This window comes from Copidosoma floridanum, unplaced genomic scaffold, assembly GCF_036245765.1.
Source record: "Copidosoma floridanum isolate Cflo_tuat_1 unplaced genomic scaffold, Cflo_Japanese_pri ptg000004l, whole genome shotgun sequence".
In the NCBI taxonomy this organism is placed as follows: Eukaryota; Metazoa; Arthropoda; class Insecta; order Hymenoptera; family Encyrtidae; genus Copidosoma; species Copidosoma floridanum.
Window position 1 is genome coordinate 26,940,615 of NW_028321881.1, and position 25,543 is coordinate 26,966,157.

The 25,543-nt window shown below is 34.3% G+C and overlaps 1 protein-coding gene across 1 annotated transcript in view; it reads right to left on the reverse strand.

Moving 5' to 3' along the window:
- Nucleotides 1-25,341, reverse strand: part of LOC149375790 (protein unc-80 homolog) — a 350,738-nt gene extending 325,397 nt beyond the window's left edge. The window contains exon 1 of the mRNA XM_089596538.1: nt 25,127-25,341. Coding sequence (XP_089452664.1) covers nt 25,127-25,182 — 56 coding nt within the window. The 5' untranslated portion in view covers nt 25,183-25,341. The remainder of the gene's footprint in view (nt 1-25,126) is intronic.
- Nucleotides 25,342-25,543: the final 202 nt, after the last annotated feature.

The window sequence follows — 25,543 nt, forward strand, 5'->3', positions numbered from 1 at the left end:
TGTTAACACCAATTTTAATATTTTACAATTTCTCACTGTCTTATTTATCATAAGAACTGTATTATTTTTTTTTTTTTTTTAATACAATTATTATTGCATGTGATATTTTTTCTATTTTATTTAAGGCACGAATAAAGTTCCTTTCTGTCTCTGCTCTTTTACTATAGTCTAAAGGTCTAATACAAGCCCAGAACCTATTTTTATTTAATAACAGTCCCCGAGTACTAAGTGACCATTTTATTGTTCTTTATTGATTTAAAGAATATATTATTTTTAATCTTCTTCTCTGATAAGTGTCTAGATATTACCGTTGAATAATTATTATAGTGAGTACACTATACTTTTACTTTGTATTATCAGATAAATCTGTACCCCCTCCCACTCTCAATCTCGTAGCTGTCTCTGATGAGAAGCCGTTACCATTGATCCAACCTATTTATCAACAACTGCAGTATTGTGAGTAGTCGTACTCTTCCTCTTACCTGAATGGCCGTTAGTACAATCCCGCTCTTTGGTTTAGTATTTTTATTAGAAACATAATTACCAACTCGTATTCCTTGCCTCACAGCTGGCTTTGATGAGAAGCTGTCACCTCTAATCTGACCTATTTGCTTACAACTGCAGGGCCATTACCGGTCGTGCTCTACCTCTTGTTGAAGTGAAGAGCTAGAATAATACTTTCTTGAATACTCTAATACTTTATTTTAAGCAATTACTTTTGTGACGAACATAAGGATCCGATTAGCATTTAGAACTGTTTGGACTCTTGTTTTCCAAACAAGTTGAAAGACGAGTATTGAGACCTATTTAAATATCTGCTGCTTCACTGATCTCAGTACCTTTATTATTACCAGATTTAATGCATACCTTGTAATACATGTGACCAATTTGAGACGTACGTTAAGGTTAACCTTGAGATTTATTAAAAAAGACGTTATAGGACATTATATAAGACCAGATTTAAAATGTAGTAATTGACTCTCTTTCAAACCTTTTACATGACCACTTCCTAGAAAATTTTTCAGGCCTATTATGAAATCAAACTAAAGACAACTAATAAGAGAAACATTAAAATCCATTTTGAGATCAATATTCTTATGATACTTAAAAATTATCTAACTACCAGATTTAAGACAAGACATAACACCTAATATCAGACCAGGTATTAAAGTAACTAAAATAATTTTTTAGAACTATTTATATACTGCTGTTACAAAACGTTCAATACGTATAACTTGTTTTAACACATTGTAATATCAATAATAAAACGTTTTCTAGATGTATTTAAAACCATTTCAGAGACATTAATTAGTATTTTTTTTAAAACGCTAATTGTCTTAGGTCCCAATGAAAGAATGGGCTTTCTTGTGATTTTGTAGTTTGTAATTACTCAACAAATGTTGACACACATTCAAGTCTCTTTCATAGAACTTCAGAGTTTCATCCAGACATAAGACAAAAATCAAAGCCACACTTTTAGCCAGGCTTTGTGAAAGACATTTAGTCAGACTTCAAGCCATACTTTCTGCCAGACATTCAACGAAAGTTAAAGCCAGACTTTCAGCCACACATTAAGCCAGACTTTCTGACAGACTTTGAGCCAGACTTTCTGCCAGACTTCTAGCCAGACTTCTAGCCAGACATGTAGCCAGATTTTCTGCCAGACTTTCAGCCAGACATACAGCCAAACTTACAGCCAAACATTAAGCCAGACTCAGACTTCCAGACATACATTTGGTCACTCTATCTGTCAGACTTTTAGCAAGACATTGAGAAAAACATCACGTCAGGTATCCAGCAATACATACTGCCAGATTTAGGACCAGGCTTGAAGCCAAACTTCTAGCCAGTCATTCAGCCATACTCTCTGTCAAACTTTTAGCCAAACTACCAGCCAGACGCTTAGCCAGACTTTAAGCCAGACTCACTGTGAGACATTTAGCCGGTTTTTCTGCCAGATGTTCAGCCAGACTTTCTGCCAGACTTTCAGCCAGACATTAAACCAGACTTTTTGCCAGACATTGAGCAAAACATAAAGTCAGGATTCCAGACATACTTACTGCCAGACATTAAGTCAAACTTCCAGTCATACAATCAGCAAGTTTTTTTGCCAGACATAAAGCCAGACTTCCAGACAGACATTTAGCCAAATTTTCTGCCAGACTTTCAGCCAGACATACAGCCAGACTTTCTGCCAGACTTTTAGTCAGACTTTCAGCCAGACATAAAGCCAGACTGTGAGCCATATTTCGAGCCAGACTCACTATTAGATTTTCAGACTTCAGTCAGACTTTTTGCCAGACTTCCCACTACAAATTAAGCCAGACTTTTTGCCAGACATTGAGCAAAACATCAAGTCAGGATTCTAGATATACTTACTACCAGACATTAAGCCAAACTTCCAGTCAGACATTCAGCTTGTTTTTTTGCCAGACATTAAGCCAGACCTCTAGCCAGACTTTGAGCCAGACTTTCAGCCAGACATACAGCCAGACTTTTTGCAAGACTTTAAGCCAATTATTCTGCCAGACTTGGAGCCAGACTTTGAACCAGACATTAAGCCAGACTTTAATCCAGATTTTTCAACAGACATTGAACATAACATCAAGTCAGGTATCCAGACATATTTACTGCCAGATTTTAAGCCAGACCTTAGGCCAAACTTCCAGTCAGACATTCAACAAGTTTTTTTAATTTTATTCGTGCGTAAAATGAAATAGGAAAAATATCACATGTAAAAGTAATTGTATTACATATCAAAGTTAAATTAAGAAAAAAATAAGAATAAAAGAGTTTTCATGATAAATAAGACAGTAAGAAATTATAAAATATTACAAATGGTTTTAACAAGCACATTCAATTGAAGATGACCGCATACATGATAAACGTCTATTGTACAGTTGATTATGCCTGTCCAATCGATCAAACCACATCGTTAAGGCTATGGAATAATATGCTCCTCTCTTAGCCTAACCCCTTTGTCAACTCTTGCTTCATTAAGAATTTATCACGCGCTCTTCTCCAGCAGTCGTAAATGGTGATCAAAAGTCAAGAACAATAATTATACATATATATGTGTGTTTATACATATTATCAGTTTGTGGGGTCCTTTACTTAATTTTGGAGGGTCACTTTGATCTTTGCTTGATTTACGCTTCAAGCGCAGTTTCGACAACGTGTTAAAATAATTTTGAAAAAGTATTAAAGCAAAGCTAATTAGTACTTATAAACATGGAAGTCAACGCTCAACCAAAATATTGATCCGATAAAAAAAGTCTACGTTTCAGCAAAATGCACATGCAGAGGATAATCTAACTAACACAAAAAATTTATATAAATCTAAAAAAAAAGAACTAGCAATTTTAACTAATTTAAAAAACACAAGGCACAATTAAATTAAGCTAAGCAAAAGTATATTAATAGCTACTCCAAAACATACAGGTTAATTAACTTTGAACACCAACACCATACGCACAAACCCAATAACAAATACCGATGAACACACGAGAAAACGGTCACCTGCAAATCAACGCGTGCTTTAAAATATAAGAAACACAAGTAAAAATAATATATAACAGATCACGACTTGATCCTAATACTGTCTACGAAATGAAAAAAAAAGCGTTACCGATATTTTACGTAATGATATACATCCAATAATTAACTGTATGAAAGTGAAATAACTACTAAAAATACAGTAATCATCGTATTACAAGTCACCGAAAAAATTATAAAGCAGACAAGTACGTGCACTGGAACAAAATTGGGAGTATTATAGTTTCATAGGTGGTGCATGAGGAGCACCACTCGTTTTGGAACTAGTAATAAACCTGACTGGAGTGCTAACTGAGCCGGTTTCACGGATCACACGAAAGACGTCAGTATGGTACAATTACTGCACTGAACGGAAGGAGCAGTCACTGAGCTGCGATTGCGACCCAAGAACTGGGTTTACAAGGGCTACAGAGTGTTATAAATATGCCTATTATAAATCAAAATGAGGATCACATAACACATGACTGACAAGTGAGGTTATATAAACATATCCGTTATTTATGTATTACAAATGGTATAAAATTACTGAAAATTTTTGTGACACCTCTTCGGAGTAAGTGTATTTGTTGAAGAAGCCCTCTATACGAAGCCGTTAATTGTGAATTACGTACCTACTTATAAAATATTATCAGAAATTAGAAAGGTGCATTTCTCACTAAAACCATGCATCAGTGGCTTTCATGTCAGCTATAAGTAAGCGTTGTTGAAGCATACCTATATTATTCATATATATCAAGCGTTCTGCATCACACTACTACGATCCCGACTCTCAGAACATGGCTTATGTCGACCACAGGACCTACGAACACGCTTAAAAGACGGTGCTGCCCTTGCTCTCAAATGAGACCCATACAGCTCCTTTCGGCTCAGCTACTGAGTTGGAGCCCGAGAGATGGGCTGCATGCTCACTTGATACAGCGTCAGCATATTGAAGGACAGTAGCGCCTCTGGTTTTGTTTCAGTGTGCTTGCATTCTGCAGATTCTATACTACATGACTATAAGTATAAAAAAACAAAAGACGACGCAGCTCGTACAGCAGACTGCAGAGAATTTACAAGATATACTACAAAATCTTAGGAAAAAAATCCCAAATGACTCAGTGCGCTTACTAGTCCACACTTATACTTAAGCAAAAAATAAACAAAATCCCAAGTGGCCAACATCTAATGTAACAGTGTGCTTACTTACCCACACTTTTTAATAGATTTATAATAAACGAAATAAGAACCGGCCAATCCCTAATGACTAAGTGCACTTACTTGTCAGCACTTATAACAATTTATATAATAAACGAAATCTTAAGCGGCTAGTCTTCAATGACGCAGAGCGCTTACTTGTTCGCACTATTATTTATTTATCAAATAAACGTAGATACAAGCAACCAATCTCTATTGACCTAGTGTTTTTACTTGTCTGCACTTTTGTTTATTTATATGATAAACAAAAACTGAAGCAGCCAATCTCCAATAACCCAGTATACTTACGTGTCTGCCTTTTAATTTATTTATCAAATAAACAAAATCCTGTGTGGCCAATCCCCAATGACTTAGTGCGCTTATTTATCTGGACTTATAGTTATTCAGATAATAAACGAAATTCCAAGCAGCTAATGTCTAATGACCCAGTTTGTTTTTTTGTCCGCACTTTCGTGTATTCATATAAAAAACGAGATCTCAAGCAGCCAATCCTTAATGACCAAGCGTGCTTACTTGTCCTCACTTTTAAATAATTTTATAATTAACGAAATGAAATTTGGCTAATCTCTAATGGCCTAGAGCGCATACTTGTTCACACTTATGATTTTTTATATAATAAACAAAATTTTTGGTGGCCAATCCTCAATGATCCAGTGCACATACTTGTCCGCACTTTCGTTTATTTATATTATAAAGACAATTCCAAGTGGTCAATCTTTACTGACCCATTGTGCCTTCAGGTCCGCTTTTTGTTTATTAATGTGATGAACAAAATTCTAAGTAGCTCATCCCAATTACCCTAAAGCGCTTGTTGGTAGGTCCCTATTACCCTATTTTTATTCATTTATTAAAAGAACGAAATCCTTAGCGGCTGATCCCTAATAACGAACTGCGCTTACTTTTCCGTGGTTATAATTGTTCATACAAAAAGTAGAATCCCAAGCAGCGAATACATAATAACCCAGAAGGCTTACTTAATCACCCTTTGGTTTATTTACATAAAAAAACAAAAGCCAAAGTGGCCGATACTCGATATCCTGGTGCGCTTACTTGTATGCACTTTTATCTGTCTATTAAATAAACAAAATTTTCAGTGGCCCATACTCAATGATCTAGTGCTCTTGTTTGTCTGCACTTTTCCCTATTATTTAGGTAAACAAAGTTTTAAGTAGTGAATCCCTAATGACCCAGTGCACTTACTTACCCGAACTTTTGTTAGTTTACTAAAGGAACAAAATCCCGGGCTGCCAATCCTTAATGATCCGGTGCGCTTACTTGTCCACACTTTTCTTTATTCATTAACTAAACGAAATCTTAAGCAGCCAATCCACATTGACTTTGTGCAATTAATTATACACATTTTCGTTTATTTATGTGATGAAACAAATTCTAAGCTGACTATCCCCTATAACCTACTGCACTTGATTGTCCACACTCTTATCAAATTATTGAATGAACAAGATCCTGTGCGACAGATCCCTAACGACTAAGTACGTCTACTTGTAGATATTAACAGTTTTTCATAGGATAAACAAAATTCCAAGCGGCTGATGCCCAATGTTTCAGAGGACTTACTTCCCACACTTTTATTAATCCATCAAATAAACTAAATTCACAGCGGCCCATTTCCAATGATCTTGTGCTCTAGTTTCTCTTCACTTGTATCTATTTTTAAGATTAACAAAATCCTGAGTGGTGAGTCCTCAATAAACAAGTGGGCTTACTTGTTTGCACTTAAGATTATTTGTATAATAAACATTATTCAAAACTGCCGATCCCCAATGAGCAAGAGCGCTTTCTCGTCTGCATTTTTGGTTATTCATATATAAAACGAAATCTCAAGCGGCCAATTGCCAATGATCCAGTGAGCTTACTTGTACGCACTTTTATCCATTAATTAAATAAACAAAACTCCTTGTGGCCAATCCCAATTGACCCAGTGCGCTTACTTGTATGCACTTTAATTTATTTTTTAAATGAAGAAGATTCTAAGCGGCAAATCCTCGACGATGTAGCGCGCTTACTTGTTAGCACTTTTATTTATTTGGATGATAAACAGGATTACAAGAGCCCAATCTCGATGTTGCCGATTCCCAATGACCCAGATAGCTCACTTGTCCGCACTTTTATCTATTCATTAAATAAACGAAATTCCAAGCGGCCAATCCTTAATGACTAAGAGTGCTTACTTATCTGCACTTCCTTTTATTTATACAATAAACAAAATCCTAAGCGGCTTACCTCCATCAACCCAGTGTGCTAACGTGTCCGCACTTTCGTTTCCTTGAATGATAAACGACATCCCAAGCGACTTATTCCCAATGACTCAGTGCCCTTAACCGTCTGCACTTTTGTTAATTAAGATAATAAATTAAATCTCAAGTGGCTCATCCCCAATTATTCGGTACTCTTACTTATCCACACTTTTATTTCCTTATTAAATCGTCAAAAATGTAAGCAGCAAATTCCCAAAAATGAAATGCACTTCCTTGCTTATACTTTTGTTGAAATACATGATAAACAAAATTCTAAGTGGCCAATCCCCGATAGAAAAAGTAAAAATTCTAAGTAGCTAATCTTAAATGATACAGTGCAATAACTTATCCGCACTTATGATCATTTATTTAAAAAATCAATTTCTTAACTTAGTTTCTAAGTCAGTCCATAATAACCCAATGCGCTAACTTGTCAGCACTTGTGTTGATTTTTGTAGTAAACAAAATCCTAAGCGGCCAACTTGCAATGACGCAGTGCGCTTCCTTGTTCACACTGTAGTTCAATTTAGAAATACACAAAATTTCAAGGGGAGATGCCCAATGATCCAGTGGGCTCACTTGTTTACAATTTCGTTTATTTTTTTAATAAACAAAATTCCAAGTGGCCAATCCCCAATGACCCACGAATTTTACTTGTCCACACTTTTATTTATTCATTAAATGAACGAACCTTCGAGCAGCCAATTCCCAATAACACAAGGCTCTTATTTGTCCACACTGTGGTTTATATATATAATGAACAAAATTTGAAGCAGCCAATCCCCATCGACCCAGTGCGCTTAGTTTTCTGCACCTTCTTTTGTTTATATAATAAACGAAATTTGAAGCGGTCAACCATCAATGACCTAAAGCGCTTGCTTGACTAGACTTTAAATTATTCATAAAATGAACGAAGTTTTAAGCAGCCCATCAGTAATGACCCAATGTGGTTAATTGTTAGCACTTTCAATAATTTATATAATAAACGAAATCTCAAATAGCCAATCCCGAATGATCAAGTGCGCTTAATTTTCCGCACTCTTATTTATCTTTTAAATATAAGTTATCCCAAGCGGCCGTTTTCCAATGACCAAGAGCTCTTACTTGTCTGCACATTTGTCTATTTATATAAAAAAAAAAATCTTACACGACCATACCTTTTTGACCCAGTGCGCTTACTTATCTGCACTATTGTTTGTATGTACAAAAAAATAGAATCGCAAGCGCCCAATTTCCAATCCCGCAGTTCGCTTACTTCCCCATACCATCTCTTGTTTGAAAAATAAGCGAAATTACAAGCGGCCGACTTTCGATGACACAGTACGCTTATTTCCTTGCACTTTTGTTTATTCAGATGATAAACGACATCCCAAGTGGCTAATCCCCTATGACTTTGTACGCTAACTTGTCTACACTATTGTTCATTAATTAAATTAACGAAATCGTAAGCGGCCATCAAATAATAACACAGTGCGCTGGCTTGTCCTCAATTTCGTTTATTTATATAACAAACAACATTCCAAGCGTCTAATCCCCATCAACCTAGTGTCCTTACTTCTTTGCACTTTAATATATTTTTTTAATAAATGTAATTCTAAGCGGCCAATTCTCAATGACCCAGAGCACTTACTTCTCCACACTTTCTATAAAGTAAACAATATTACAAGCGGCCAATCTGCAGTAACCCACTTCGCTTATTTCTGGCCACTTTCCTAAATTTAGTTAATAAATGATATTTGAAGTGGCTAATCACCAATCACTTCGTAAGCTTCTTTTTTTAAACTTTCGTTTATTTATATAATAAATGAAATCGGAAGTGGCCAATTTACAATCACTCAGTGCACTTACTTGACTGTTTTTTTATTTAATTATGGAGTGAACATAATCCCAGGTAACTTATTCTCAATGACCTATTGCGCTTACTAGTCCGAATTTCCCTTTATTTATATAATGAACAAAATTCCAAGTGGCCTATCTCCAATGACTTACAGCACTTACTTGTCTACGCTTTTATTAATTTATTAAAGAATTGAACTGACGTGCAGCCACTACCCAATGACATAGTGCGCTTTCTTGTCTACACTTCTGACTATTTATAAAGTAAACACAATTGTAAGCAGCCAACCTCCAATGACTTAGTAGTCTTACTTCTCTGCACTTTCGTTGATCCATGTAAAAAACAAAATTTTTGGCAGCTAATCCCCAACGACCTACTGCGCGTTTTCATCCGCAAATTTGTTTATTTATGTAATAAACAAGTATCTAAGCAGCCAATCCTGAATGACGCAATGTGCTTCCTTGTCCGCAGTGAAATCTTAAGTGGCCAATCCCCAATGACCCCGAAAACTTACCTGTCCACACTTTTTTTTATTCATTAAATGCACGAACCTTAAGGTGGCCAATTCCCAATGACACAAAGCGCTTTCTTTAATGAACCAACGTTTATTTATATAATAAACAAAATTTCAGGAGGCCAATCCCCAATGACCCAGAGCAGTTACTTGTCGGTATTTTCGTTTATTCATATAATTAATGAAATTCTGAGCAGCAAATCCCCATCAACCCAGTGTGCTTACTTTTTTGAACGTTTATATATTGTTTGAATGATCGTTATCTCAAGTAGCCAATTCCTAGTAACCCAAAGCGCTTTCTTGTCTCCATATTTGTTAACTATTTCATATAAAAAATCCTGAGCAGCCATACCCTAATAATCCAGTGCACTTACTTGTCTGTGCAGTAGTTCTTATATATAATAAACTGTGACGTGGTAGCTAAAGCTATCACATCACTGTATACCTATATTTCGGGGCAAGTCGTCGGCGGCTACCGAGTCCTAGAATAACATATAAATATTTTTTATGTGTAAATCTATAACACATTACTTAATGTGTGTTCTCGGTGCCACGGACTACGAGCCAGAGGAGAGAGAAGGACCGAAGACCATAAAAGGGATTGAAAGTGTGTAAGGTATGATTGGGTGAGTATGCGTGTAAGATAGAGAAGGAGAGAAGTGAGGGCTCGCGACACGTCGGAGAGGTGTGAGCACCGAGCGGCCGCGTCGATTTCCTAGTTTTTAAAACCTCCAATAATTTACCGATTTTTGGGAGTGTTGGAGATTTTTTTGGTACACGGGAGGGGCGCGCGCATCTGTTGAAGTATACTGCCATAACGCAGTCAGTATCGCATGGAGTGGCATAGAGAGTAGATAGGAAAAAGAGAGTGATTGGATATAGGAAAAAATGAGAAGTAGAGTAGAAAGTGAGGAAAGTGATCCAAAAAGAGAGCATAAGAGAACACCGAACAACTCTGCCCGAGAGTTAACTATGCCACCAAGTCTACGCGATGATTGAGACGAACTCCAGGTAGCATCGGGTGATGGCGAGGACAGAAAGAAGGTCACTTTATGGAGGACGGTGCACTAGGTGTTATTTCGAGGTAAAGGTTTGGGGACGATCCGAGTGAGTCAGGATAAATGGGTATAGGATTTACATAGAGATAGGAAGGATTGAATTGAGCGGAAGGTATGCTTGAGGTTGTGTCCGTGTGTGTGTGTGTGTGTGTGTGTGTGTGTGTGTGTAGTCTAGGCTCCGGCCACCAATAGTCGAGCCAGGGAGGAGTTCGGTGAAGAGGACGACTGAAGGTGACAGCATGAAGATATCTACCTCGAGAATAGTGTGCCAAAATAAATATATATGTAGAGAGAGAGAGAGAGAGAGAGAGAGAGAGAGGCGACGTTGTGAAGAGTGTGCATTGAGGCGAATAAATAGCGCGAGAGCGCTGTAAAAATTTAATATCCGCGAGTGTTTATTGAAAAGTAGTGCCCCCATTTGCCCCCTTCTATTTTCCTTTTAGGAGTGTCTGGTGTTCCCGAGCCAGACACCTGTGGCAGACCTCCCGGAAGAGAGATATCCAGAGTGTAGGGACATGGTAAGAAATGTAGTGAGAGTTTTGTGAGAGGATCCGGGACGGCTGTTTATCGGCTAGAAAAATCCTTGTCACAAAACAAAATTTCAAGTGATCCATTCCCAATGACCCAGTGCATTCTTTTGTCTGGACTTTAGATAATAACCAAAATCGTGAGTGGCCAATCCACTTAGTGTACTTACTTGTCCGCACTTTCATCTTTTTATTAAATAAACAAAATCCTAAGAGGCTAATTCCCATTGACCCAGTGCACCTACTTGTCTGTACTGTAAATCATTTACTTAATTGACGAAATCCTTATCGGAGAAGCCCTAATGACCCAGTAGGTTCCCTTATCCGCACTTTCGTTTATTTGTATAGTAAACGAAATCCCAAAAAGCCAACTCCCAATGACCCAGAGTGCTCACGTGTTCACTACTTTGCTTATTAATTTAATAAACGAACTTTCGAGCAGCCAATCCCTAAGAACACAGTGCTTTTTTCCGTTTTTTCGTTTATTTTATATAATAAACAAAATTTTGTGCGGCCATACCCTAATAACCCAGGGCGTTAAATTTCCTGCACTGTAGTTTCTTTGTACATCAAACAAGGTCCCAAGTTGCCAATTTTCAATGACTCAGTGCGCTTACTTGTCCGTTACTTCTTTTGTGTATGTAATAAATGTTATTTCAAGCAGCCAATCCATAATGACTCAGTGTTTTTTTTTGTTTGCACTTTTGTCTATTTAAATAATAAATGACATACCATATATAATAAACGAAATCATATGCGGCCAGTCCCTAATGGCCCAGTGCACTTAGTTGTCCGCACTTTTGTTTATTTATATAAAAAACATAATCCCAAGGAGCCAATTTCCATGCACCCAGAGCGTTTACTTGTTTATTCATTTAATAAACAAACTTTCGAACAGCCAATTCCTAATAACACAGTGCACTAATTTTCTCGTTTTTTCGTTTATTTTATATAATAAACAAAATTTTGAGTGACCATACCCTAATAACCCAGGGCATTCACCTTTCTGCAATGTAGTTTCTTTATATAATAAATGAGGTCCCAAGCAGCCAATTTTTAATGACTTAGTGCACTTTCTTGTCTGCACTTTCGTGTATGTTGATAATAAATGACATACCATGTATAAAACACGAAACCTTAACCGGCCAGTCCCTAATGACCCAGTGCACACTTGTGACAGCTGTCAACACTTTTGTTTATTTATATAATAAACGAAATTTCAAGCGGTCAATCCCCAATGACCTCAGCACTCACTTGTCCACCCTTGAGTTTCATGATACAATAAACAAAAAATCAAGAGGCCTTTTCCCAATGACTCAGTGTGGTTACTTGTCAGGACTTTTTTTTCTCATTTAATGAACGAAATCCCAAGCGGTGAAATTCGTAAAAATCCAGCGCACTCACTTATCCGCACTTTCGTTTATTTCTACGATAAATGAAATTTTAAGCGGCCAATTAGAAATAACTCAGTGCACTTGTTCGTCTGCTCTTTCAATTATTTTTTAAATGAAAAAAATTCTGAGCTGCTTGTTACTAATGACCCAGTGCGCTCACTTGTTCACGCTTATGATAATTTGTATGATTAACAAAATTTCAAGCAGCAAATTTTAAATGACCATTGCCCTTTTTTGTCTTCTCTTCCGTTTATTTATGAAATAAACAAAATCTTAAGCATTTAATCCCCAATGACCCAGGGCGCTCACTTGTCCGCACTTTTGTTTATTTCTATACTAAATAACATTCCAAGCAACTAACCCCTTATGACCCAGTTTGCTTACTTGATTGCACTTTTTTTTATTATTACAATAAACGAGGTCCCAAGCGGCGAATTCTTATTGTTTCAGTGCTCTTACTTATATGCACTTTTCTTAATTTATTAAATAAACGAGATTTTAATAGCCTCATTCTTAATAACCGTGTATTCAGTCAGTCAACCAATCCAGCCACGAATCAATCGCCCCGACAATATGTACACGAACTCGAGCCTCCTTGTTTGTTTGCAATACAACGGTTTTGATTTTCTGTGGCCAAAAATCAACGGACGATAAAAGCCAAGAAGGACCAGTCCATCACAAAGTGTTCCCAATCAATTTTGAAGCATTAACTCTGCGAGATCACAAATCAGCAGGATTATCACGAGTTGATACGTGCCACCATGCATCAATCGAAGTCAAGGTCTGAATGGACGCAACTTTATTGGCTACGAAAACTTGCCAATAAGATGAGTGCCGATGAAGCCAAGCCAAAACCATTGTGGCATCAGTCCAATATGTTGGCTTGACGTTCGAGAAATTCAGACTTGCTTTTACACTCGATACGAGCTAAGCCAACAAAAGAGCTCCACAAAGTTCGAATTCTAGTATGGTTAGCGTCTTTATGAGTGCTTCCTTTGTACGACTTGCTATTATATAAATGCGTAATTCTTTTGACTCAAAAACTACTCGCAAATATACTGCGGCAGCTTATGCGACCGAAGACGCATCCGAAAATCTGTTCAAGGACACCTCAACAACATTTGCACCTTGACCTGTCCAACGCAGAATCGGTATGTTCTTTAAATTAACTAAGTCTCTATGATAAATGATCCAATTATTAAAAATATTTTTTGTACAGTAACATCCCAATGACTCGATGATAATTATAACTTTTGCATGAAAATTTTAGTGGACACCATAACTGGGGATACCAAACCCATTGGACCATGCAAACGCGAAATAACAGACAATATTTGCCGCTTTGTTGAGGGTACAACTTTATCTTATTTTAAATTTAAAACGATCTAACATTGGTACCTATACTACTCCAAGAATCCTAAAGTACTTCTCATCAAAATTCTTTTCAAGTGCTAAGCCATGATCTTCTGCACTAATATCCAACAACAAATCAACCGAATTACTTGCCCATTTTCTCAACCGCATTTTACCCCGATCAACCAAATTATTTAACTCTTTACGAACGGATACAATTTCTTCCTTAGTGTCTGCTCCAAATAAACAGTAATCCATGGAAATTTGACTAGACAAAATTTCTGCTGCGCGTGGAAATTTATTTCTCTCGTCTTCAATTAATTGTTTTATTACTCTTCTCACCAGAAACGGAGCTGCTAACATTCCAAAAGTCACAGTATTTACTTAGTACGCGATTGCAATTGAATCAGGATCCGGCCTCCACAAGATTCGCTGATAATCCCGATCTCTAGGATCCATGGTGATTTGGCGATACATGTGCCCAATATAAGCTACGTACACAAAACGCCAAACTTGCCGCTGCATTAAAACATCGAAAATATTTGTTTGCAATTTTGGTCCAATATGCAAATGATCATTTAAGCTAGTAAGGTTGGACATTCTTATCGAGCCATCAAAAATGACTCATAGTTTTGTAGTCAAACTCAATTCACGAATAACTGAAAAATAAGACAAATAAACTACCTGCCATTTATCCTCAGGCTCCATGGCCAGGCGCGTCATATGACCCTAATCTTTGTAATCACGCGTAAACGCTGTGTACCTATCGAGAATCTGTGGGCTTGATTTAAATTTTTTCTCAAGAGAATTCAACGATTTTCATGCAAAATTCGAGAAATTTACAATTTTAATAGGAGGCGGATAAGTAAATGGCAATCTTATAACGTACCATTCATCTGACTGCCGTGAATGTGTCTTTCCAAAATGTTTTTCACAATCATTCTCGGCTTGAGTCCAGCACGTCACTGGAGCACCCTTATTCACCTCCCACATTTGCTTAATTAACGATTGCAAGTCTTGAGATGAAATAGAATGACAAACTAAAATAACTCTCGCTCGAATATGCAACACGACATTCATTCTCCTTGACAAAATCCAACCAAAGACAGTATTTTGAGCCACTGGGTCCTCGGGCCGTTCCCTTCCTAACCCGTCACGCATAACATTACCGTACAATAGGCTGTTGGTTATTCAAATTGTCATCATTAAATATTAAACCTTTTAGATGCGGTTAATTTAATACTTTTAATGATACGGAAGGCTTATAGTCGGTTAGTTTTTTCAAAATAATTGTCAATGTTCGAAAAACCGGCTCTTCAGTCCCCCGAGAACGAACCTCGATGGCCGAGGCTGCCTTAGTAAAACCCGCAGTGGCATTAACCAGTCCCAATGACTGAACATTCGTTTGAACGACATCAAGTTTAAACGCACTCGCAAGTTCCTGAGAAACAAGCAAATAAGTCGAGCCCTGATCAAGGAGAGCCTTCACTGTATCTGATCGGCCGAGCGCAGACGACACGACTGTCTCAGCCATAGCCAACAACACAGACATACTACTAGATTTATCTTTATTTGTATGCATTCTCATGCCCAAACCCTGAAAATAATCACCGCTCGTCTTCGCACTTCCAGTAGCACCCAAAAGCTTTCGATTCTCACTTTTGCTCGCTTTGTACCTCTCTTTAAATGAAAGAGCGTATGATGCTTTGATTCACACATAGCGCTAGTATGCGGAATTTTACATTTTATCATCGTATGTCCACGATTTAAACAGTTCAAACACACTCACTTTTCTTTAAAAAACTAATAACGAGATTCCACGGACTTTTCCCTAAAAGCCCTACAAGTGTACGACTTATGATTTTCATCGCAAAATGGGAAATTATTCGAGTTTGAAACCATGTGAAAGTGTATAACGTTTGATTTCTGCTTAATTACATTTTCCCGCTGTAGAGCTTCTAAAGCGCAAATACGCGAATCAATAAATGGTAGCAACTTCGAAAAATGAGGATATTCATTCATGCTCCTTAAAAGTGATTGCCAGGGCATACGCGTGCTAGCGTCTAATTTTTGCAAAAGATGATCAACTAATATATAACTCACTCCATCTCCTACATTTCCATTTTGAATGCTAGTTAATGCTTTGGAGCGCCCAAGATTTTCAAGAGCCACAATTATTTGAGTTGCCTTATTTTGTTTCAACCTTAGGGCTGATACTAAATCACTTTGCACAGACTCTACACTAAATAATGATTTTAATTCGGCTTGAATTATTGTTCGCAGATTTTTATAACGATTCATCGAACGCTCCCATGTGGTCATGAGACTATTTTTTGTAAATGAAATATTTTTTAACAAAGAAGCAGCCTCATCCTTCACGCAAGAATTAAAAAAAATGAAATTTTTGCAAATTATCTAACGTCAAATTTTGAATTATTAACGATTTAAAATAATCTCGAAATGGTGCCCACTTAATTACACTACCTAAAAACTTCGGAATGGCGATTCCTAGTAATGGATATGGGTGCTGTTGGGGCTGTAGATTTTCCTGTAGATTTAACGGATAAATGGCTGTGGCCTGCACCCTTTCTGCAACTTCCAAACACTGATGCAACTCATCAGTGGCCTTCAAAAATAGTCCTCGATCTGTACAAATACATTGTGAACAAAATATGGCTCTTTTTCATCTTCTTTTGTTTTCATAGTCTCAGTCTGCGTATTGACAACTACACAAAGTTTCCACACTTTACAAACTAGGTGGATTCTACTCTTTATCGCGGTAACACCAATTCTTCCTTGAACTGCTTGTTTGTTAGACTTAAAATGTTGCTGCAGTGTCTCATAGTTACGCTCCTGCTGGTTTATCAAGTGAGATACCAACATGCTCTCTTCTTTGATGCCTTGTTTAGCCATGGTCAAGGCCAACCATCGACGCTCTCTTCAACTAGATCTCGCAGCGCGTATGTTATAACATATATGATGATAACAACTCCAGAGACGACTATTGTTATTGTTTAGAGCACTTCTTCGATTTTTAAATTTCAAAAGCATTCTATACGTTCGTTATCAATATCGATACCGTAAAACGCTGCAAAACCATGCAGCTTATATGATGACAATCTTTTCTTTTATTTTAATTCTAGTCAACAAAATGCGCAGAGCACGGCAACGTAGTAATTAACACATAACGACAACAACACTCATATTCTTGACAATACTTTTTAAATTTGAAATTGGCTTCACAAAATTGACGTGACGATGGTTCGAGTAAAAAAACTTAAAAACCTGTTGTTTGCATAATAAAAAATAACCTAAAAAAGTAAGAGGAAACTCAACTTTCGTCAACAAAAGTGTGTCAAGAACTTTCGAAAAACAAACTTTTTTTGCACAGCATTATAGTTTTAAGACTTGAGAAAGGCTGTGCCAAGTCTTAGATCATGATTTTCAGTTTAATAAATTCTACAAGCAGTTTTGTAAGGACGTCTCGCTCCATGTGAAAAGATCAGCTGACAGCAGACGGTGCTTGGTTCTCTCCCATACACTTAGCATAAGACCTGCTCGCGACTTTGCTTACATTTTCACAGATATTTCTTCCAAATGCCGGGTAAGGTACATATTTTTTGATATGAAAGTCTTTCTTAGAAGTTAAGCTATTCATTTACACTTTTTCTCATTATAAATGAATCTCTAGCCTTAAAATTTGTGCAACAAAGGCCGAATAATCCCTTTCACCTGTAAGAGCAATGTTTAATCATGCAATTTTAGAGAATTTTTTTCTTGAAAATTCGGCTAATAAAAATATTTAAAAAATTCATATCTACTTCCAGCATGTAAGAGTAGAGCATTTTTTCTTTTTAGCTAGTGAATAAATCTCTTTAAATACAACCAGTTAATGATATCTGCCACCAAAAACTTACATATGCTCATAGTATGTATAGTAGTTTAACCTTTGCTTCAGTATGCTTTTCTTGTTTATATTTTATTAACTGGCTCATTGAAAATTGGCCACTTGTGATTTTGTCTATTACTTGAATAAACGAAAGTGCGGACAAATAAGCACACTGGGTCATTGGGATGGGCTGCTTAGGATTTCTTTTATTACATAATTAACCAAAGTGTGGACAAGTAAACGCACTAGATCACTAGGGATGGACCGCTTGAGATTTTTTTATGATCTAAATAAACGAAAGTGCGGAAAAGTAAACGCACTGGTTATTGGTAATGAGGTTCTTAGGGTTTGATATATTCGGGCTTTGAGTGCTGTGTCTGCGAGTTTTGGACGTTCGTACGATGCGCAAATTCTCGGCCAATCAGAGGTTGACACAAGCGTGCACAAGTTCTCAGCCCAAATTTAGCACACTACGGCGAGCAGGAGCTACTGGCCAAGTACATACGAAGGAGGCTGAATAAAAGAGAGCTGTTGGGTTCTTCGATGCACACGCATAAAGAGAGAAAGAACTGCCTTTGAGCTTTATATAAGGCTGTATTACTATGGCGAGAGGTTTATGGTACGAGCCGAAGGCGTGAGCCGAAATGAGGTTTGTAAAGAAGCCGTTTCAAATGAGTTTCGTACACTATTTTTCCGCCTGAGAACCCAAAATCAAGTGGTGAAGGTGCTATTTTTAGGTGAGAAGGCGGAAAAAGTCTTTTACATTTTTTTGTGTCTAGCTCCAATGTGCCCAAAACTCATAACTCATGAAAAGGAACTTCGTTAAAAAAAAGTCATTGTATAATGTTTTTTTAACAAAAGTTATAAGCAGTTTGGTTTTTAATACAATTGTTAAAATTTTTAGTATTCTTATAACTTAAAATAATTTTTTTTGTTGTTTCAGTGTATTTTAACCTAACTTATGCGTGATAATGACTTTTTCTTACATGAAACATAACAACAAAAAAGCATTAAAAATAAGCATTTTGGCGTGCCATACCGTTCTCTAAACAGTAAGATGCATGTAAAGTATTTTTTTGGATAGTAGATGAGTCACAATTTGGCTACTAACAGCACTTCTCATTAATTTCTGAATAAAGCGTTCTTGCAATATAGTATCACTATGACGAGGGACATCAACATTCAAAAATTTTGAAACGCACGAAACTTATTTCTGCTAACACCAGACTGAGTAAATAGAGAACACAAAGTTTTCATCAAAAAGTGACATTGTCGGTGAAACTGGGACTCATCTACTACTTAAAAAATGAATTAGTATAAAACCCGCTGCACGTGACAATGTTGAAAATTATATTTTTTTTATTAGTGTAAATGTATGGACAAATTATCAAATTTTTTAAATAAACACAAAAAGCTCTGCAAAAAAAATTTTTTTTTCAAGTTTTAGCAACAGTTAAAATTGAGTTAACTGGAATAATCACTAAACTGTTGATAACTTTTTTTACATCAATGGCCCTACAATAATTTTTTTTTTGATTCGTATAAAAACATAGTCTATCAAGTGAAAATAATTGCAAAACGTTAAATTATATAACGTCAGCATTGCATCAATTTGTTAGTGCAGCAAAATTGAATTTTATAAAATATCATAGTCAAAGTGTAAAATAAAATTATTTTCTTTATATTAAGGTTCTTAGTCTCTTCCACAAAATCAATTATAAAAATTTGATCGATCCATACTGTGAGGTTTAAGGTAGCCAAATAGTTTTTTAACGTTTGGTGACGTCACTTTTACTGTCTGACAAAAATTGTTGCGTTCGGTTGAAAAATCCCTATTAGACGTATCAAATTCTAAATTTTTCAAAAAGTTTCCACTAAAATGTATAAAAGCTTACAATGTAGCAGAATTCATATTTGTCATTCCGGTTTTTGCACTTTTTGTTTAATACCTTCCTGAAAAATAGGGTTCAAAAAATTTATTCCAAACTAATTGGTAGACAATTAAATAAAAAACAAATTTACTTCAGCTTTTTTTCAACAGTGTGCCTAAAAAAGAGACATTAGTAAAATTCAAAAAGAAATACTTAACTTGGTTGAGCTATAGCATAATGTTATACGTTAGACCAGGTGCGGTGGTTTAACATTTTTGCAAGATTAATCTGGTTGTAAAAAAATAATCACTTTTTCACTGTCATAAAGCATATCACAAGTATTACCAAATAAGCTCTTCAGGCCAACGGCTGGCTCCTAACAAACAGAAATCTAAACAAATTCATGAGCTTCACCCTTTACTTAGAAGTTTAGACAGTAACAGTCTTATTAACCTAAAAATAATGTCAAAAAAATTTTATTCTGAAGGTTCCCTTTTAAAATTAGCTCATACTGTTTTTAAAAAGTATTAGATAATAGGAGCGTGAAAAAGTTTATAGAACGTGTAAAATGCAGCTTATGGGCTAATGGAACTTGCACAATATTTTTGTAGTGAACAACTATTTTTTAAATTTTCATTTATTACACACTGCTGCCCAGGGATTTAATAGCTAAAAGCTTCGTTGAAATATCTTTTCTTAATTTTTGTTTTAAAGAATATATGATATCCTGGGTGTATTTTTTTTTCGACTTATAAACACAATTCTGCACAAAATTGTAAAGTTTTTTTCTAAAGAAAAACTTGTTTGTTTATAAGATATCGTTACTATAATTACATAATTTAAGCATTCACATACAAATGGTGAATTTTGGTTGTATGAACTCAATTTCTCGTTTTTTTTTTTTTTTTTTTTTTCTTAATTAGCTATACAAAGCTATAAGGCTGCATGTAATAATGTTATATTATCGTTAACCTAATTCATAGTTTGAGGTTTTATAACCACCTACAAAACGTTTAATATACCAAAAGCAATAATTGAGTCATAAAAACCATAATATTACATAAAAAAATAAGTGCTTAAAGTAATAAAAGTTTTGTAATTTTTAACAAAATAATTATGTTTTAGAAAATAAATTCAAATTTGTTATGTGGTATTGAGCGAATTTAATTAACAAATTACTATTCGTTTTACTGTAATAGTAAGAAAAATGCAATATGTTAAGTAAAAGCTTGGAACTATCGTAACATAGCCTAGTATTGTACCTTAAGTATGAGCATTTAGATAACAAAGATAAACTAATAAGGATATAAGCTTGTGATAATTTTAAAATAATTTAAAACCATAACAAGCACTAAACACCGTTGTCTTCTCCGGAACGTTTCTACTTTAAATCTTTGTGCTTCGTTTCTCTGACTAATATTCTACATCAGCTCTGTAGTTTTTAATCTGATACTGTTTCCAGGTTTTATTTCAATTCATTAGCTTTTTAAAAAGTAGTAATGGTTCAGTCATTACTTACTATGCTTAAGGTAAAAAATCGATCGCCACTGACTAATCAAACTTTTCTTAAATTTAAAAAATGTTTTAAATTTAGTTCTTTTATGTAATGAAAAACTTTTTGAAGATTATGAATCGGTACTAGTTTTTAACATATTTGAGTTTAAAGTATGTTTTTTAACTTGGGCTATATTACAGTATCAGCAATACCAGCTTTCAAGACATACGTAACAAATCAAACTATTTTTATACAAAATACTGTACGAATCATCAAAACTTTTACTTTGTTTTAGTCCTTTTGAATTGTGGTGTGTCAGCATGAAATAAAAATCAGTTTATAAACAGTTTTTTCCCGTTATAAAAGCATATGATCATGAGGAAAAAGATTGTCACAATACACTAAATGATGCACTTCACTCGCTTGATTAACTAAGTCTATGGATTTTCTCCCTTAACCAAACCTAAGTATGTAAGTAAAAAAAAGTTACTATTATATTTCCAAGTCTAAGAACATACTAATACTTTGATAATAGTATTTGTATTCCATAACATACAGGATATCTAGCAGTAACGTACACAAACAGACTTATGCGTATTTTAAAATAAAAATCAAGCTACGGCACTTTTAACCCTTAACAAAATTTCTGCGCGATATCGTGCAAAATCTCCTACACGATATCTTACATGATATCCTACATAAAATCTTATAGAATATCGTGTAAGACTGCTTGCACGATAGTCTATACATAGTATCCTACACGATATTAAGCTAGATTTTCGGCAACTAAAAAATAAAAAAATAAAAGTTGTAACCCATGTAATTTTGCTTTTTTCTGCTCAAAAGCTGTGAGAAAAGCTAATATAAGTAGTAAAAAAAAGCATCTCTTTTTTCCAGTTTGAAGATTTAGACCTGGTCCGGAGAACTCGTAGTCGAGTGTCATACCCACTTGGCCAGAGTGGATTAGACACTCGGTAAGAATGTATGTCTTCATCAGGTATATCTGAAATTTATGTCTATTATTTCATCATTTTGTGAATAATATTTACCACCTTAGTTACCTAATTGATGATTAACATCATATAAATGTACATTTTATATTGCTTCGTGTCTCTTAACACATTCATCAACAATAAATCTCGTAATTGATTTTACAACTACTTTTCGTTCACGAATTTTACTTATAATTAACATATACTTTTTATTCCAAGGGAAAATTATTCGATATTTAAAAGTGTAACTAATTTATTGGAATGGTTACAACAAAGTTGTTGATTACCTTTTGCTCTTGAATACTTTAATCTGAGTATCGAATACCAGCAGGAAAAACAATTACTCACTTATTCATGCAGTACTCAGATAAATTATATTAATTCCTACAAAATAAAATTACACATAAAATAAAGTATTCTAAAAAACTATTAGATTTGAACAAAAATTAGGAAAATTTTTTCTCAACTAAAATTGGAGACTGCAAAAAAGCAATTTTCTGAAGACATAATAACATTATTAAATGTTATTTTCTATAGTTTTGTCGAATTTACTAAAAATTTGTTCTAAAAACTCTTCGATTAACACAAGAAAATTGATATTTTTGTAACTGTTCTCAAAGCCTGTCAAAATCATTTCGTAAGAACATAGAAACTTTATTAAATGTTGCATCATGTAAAACTTAGTTAAAGTAATTTTATTTTTGATAAATTTAATCATAATAATTCTGTTTACATGGTTCAGTAAAAATAAATTATTAAAATTATAAAGAAAGATCATGATTATTTTGTTCTTCATTTTTAATATAAAAAATTAAGTTTTAACAGCATAACAAAAAGTTTTTTGAATAATTATGAAAGCTTATTCAGTGCTGCAGTTTTGCTGCACTGCAAAAAATAATAATTCACAGCTTTAGTACTAAAGATTAAATTTCAATACGTTTAAGTAATGTCGGTCAAACTAAAGTGTTAATTATACCCATAATATATGATACTGTTAACTATAGAAGTTAAATATTAAACCTTGAATAATTAAAAAATATTAAGACTGTGCAGAAATTTTAATGCTATCGCTATAAGATTACACCCTAGCACAGTCAGCTAGACCATTAGTTTCAGTCCTTGATTTATCGGGCTTTAGACACAGATATTTCCAGAATCTTTTTTTCAAATTAACGGACTTATACAATTGTTAGTTCCTATTTGTTAAAACGTTTAATACATTTATAATAGACGAAAAATTTTTTGTTTAAAGTAAAAAGGCTTGAAGAAGTTTACATAAGGTCAAAATATCATTTCTTTGCTTTTTCAAGGAAAGCTTGTGAATGTGAGATTATTTAAAATAAAACAGGAACACCATTTTTTTAAGAATCTAAAAATGTATGTGACAAGAAATTTTGATTTTTATTCTTATTACAAGTAGTATTACAAACATTCTTGGGGCAGAATAGTGATGCGCTAACTTTCTTTAAAAAATATGTTATACATCACACAACTTTTACCACTTGCTCTTCCTATAAATATTTACCGTTTCCATTAATGAAACATGCATTAATAAGAATGCAAAGTAAACTCTACATGATACTTTTCACCATATTTTACAAAGTCTTTGTTCAAAAAAACGATGAAAAAAAAATTATTATTATCATTTAAATTATAAAAAATACAATAAATTAAACAAAACTATGTAAAATATCATTTGATGATGTGATTATGTCTTCAAGATTATGCTTTTTTATAGTCTCTTATTCGAGTTAGAAAAAGATTTTTCTAATTTTTGTTTAAATATAATAGTTTAAAAAAAAACTGTATTACATGTATAAACTTATGTTGTAAGGATTTATCTAATTAATCTGAGTACTGAATCAATAAGTGAAAAATACTATCTTTTCTGCTGGTTTTTGATACCCAGATTAATGTGTTACAGAGGAAAAGGTTATTCACAACTTTGTTGTGATAACAAAAAAAAATTTATGAGACCCTAGCAGGAAAAAATGATAAGGATTAAAATAACTTGACAATTAATTGACCCTTTATAACTTTAACAGAAGTTAAAAGTATTAATATGTTTGACTTAGGTCTGGAGACTCCTACTATTTAATAAAATCAGACTCTTGTTTATAACGAATACGTTAAACATTCACAGCGTTAGTATGTTTTATATAATCCATTATAATTATTGTTTTTTGCTAAATTTTATATTTTTTTTATGATACAGAGGACCACTGTGTGTACAAGCTTCTTTAGTTGACACGACAATATTTTCTTCGATGATTTTTTTTAAGAGTATAGAAATACCCCTTCTTTTAAAGCTGTAAGAAAGTAACTAATTATTTTAATAACTGTCGATGGAAAAATGTTAATTGTATGTTGTAAGATAACGATTCTAATACCATATGGTTTATAATACTGTTGAAAACTGTAGGTATTTAGTTTCAAAATCAATTTGCTAAGTTTTAAATATCATCACATCTTGTATATGGTTATATGAGAGTTACTTTAAAGCAGTGACACAATTTTTCCAGCATTTGAAGAAAGCCCCACAGTGAAACGTTGGAAGTCGTTAAAGAACTTTTTTCAAGTGAAACGTTAAAAATTGTTTTTCCGAAAATATTATTGCAAGCAGTAACATTTAATTGACAATCATGGTCCTATTAGGCATTTAACGTGGCGCAGTTCTTATGTTTATTTTTTCTTCACATGCTTCTACTGCAAATCCATTAATCTTTCGAATGAGCTGTTTGATAATTTCTTTTGTTTGAATTAGTTAGTACCTTATTACTCTGAAATATCACCACAACTCAATTGAAACTACTATACTTTTGGAAAACAAAATGAGGTAGTCTTTGAAAAACCTAGAATTTGGAAATTTTAGAAAAATATATAAATTAGTCTACTGACTGAACTATACAAATATAACTGTAGAAACTAGTTGATATGACTCCATGACATTTTGATATTTCTTAGATTGTTAAAAATTTTGACCTAGTTCCTTTACATAGCTTTGAACTGTCGCCAGTACAAATTTCTGTATACAATTCTTGATAAATAAGTAACTAAATAATTTTTATTTCGTAAATTTGAAAAGCAAACTTTATTAAGTTTTCGTAGTTTGGAATGAGCCGCTGTTTACTGTAAATCCACATTGTAAAGGTAGAATGCTTATTTGAAAAGAAAATTCTCAAAACGTACCTTAATTGACGCCATAAAAAAGTTTGAACTGCAATAGGTAACTGAGGCTCACTCATCTTTATGGTTTCTCCTTATATAAGACACTTTTTTAAGTATTTCTGAAATAAGTGATTGAGTTTATTGTCTTTTTCATACTGGTAAGTATAAACTTAAGTTTTTCTTGCAGTATCTCAGGAATATTTTAACACTATTTTTTTTTCTATTTTCGTTAAAGCTGGCAAGAATTGGAATGTTGTCTTTATTCCTTGAAGTAATAGAATTCTCATGTACGAATCAATGTCGCTTCAAATATGACCTAAATATTCATGTTAAACATTTAATATTTTCATTTGTTAAGTACTGAATAAGTGGCTAACAGATAACTTATTTATATTATAGGTTTACTTAGAACTGTGTTCATGGAAGGTCAAATATAAA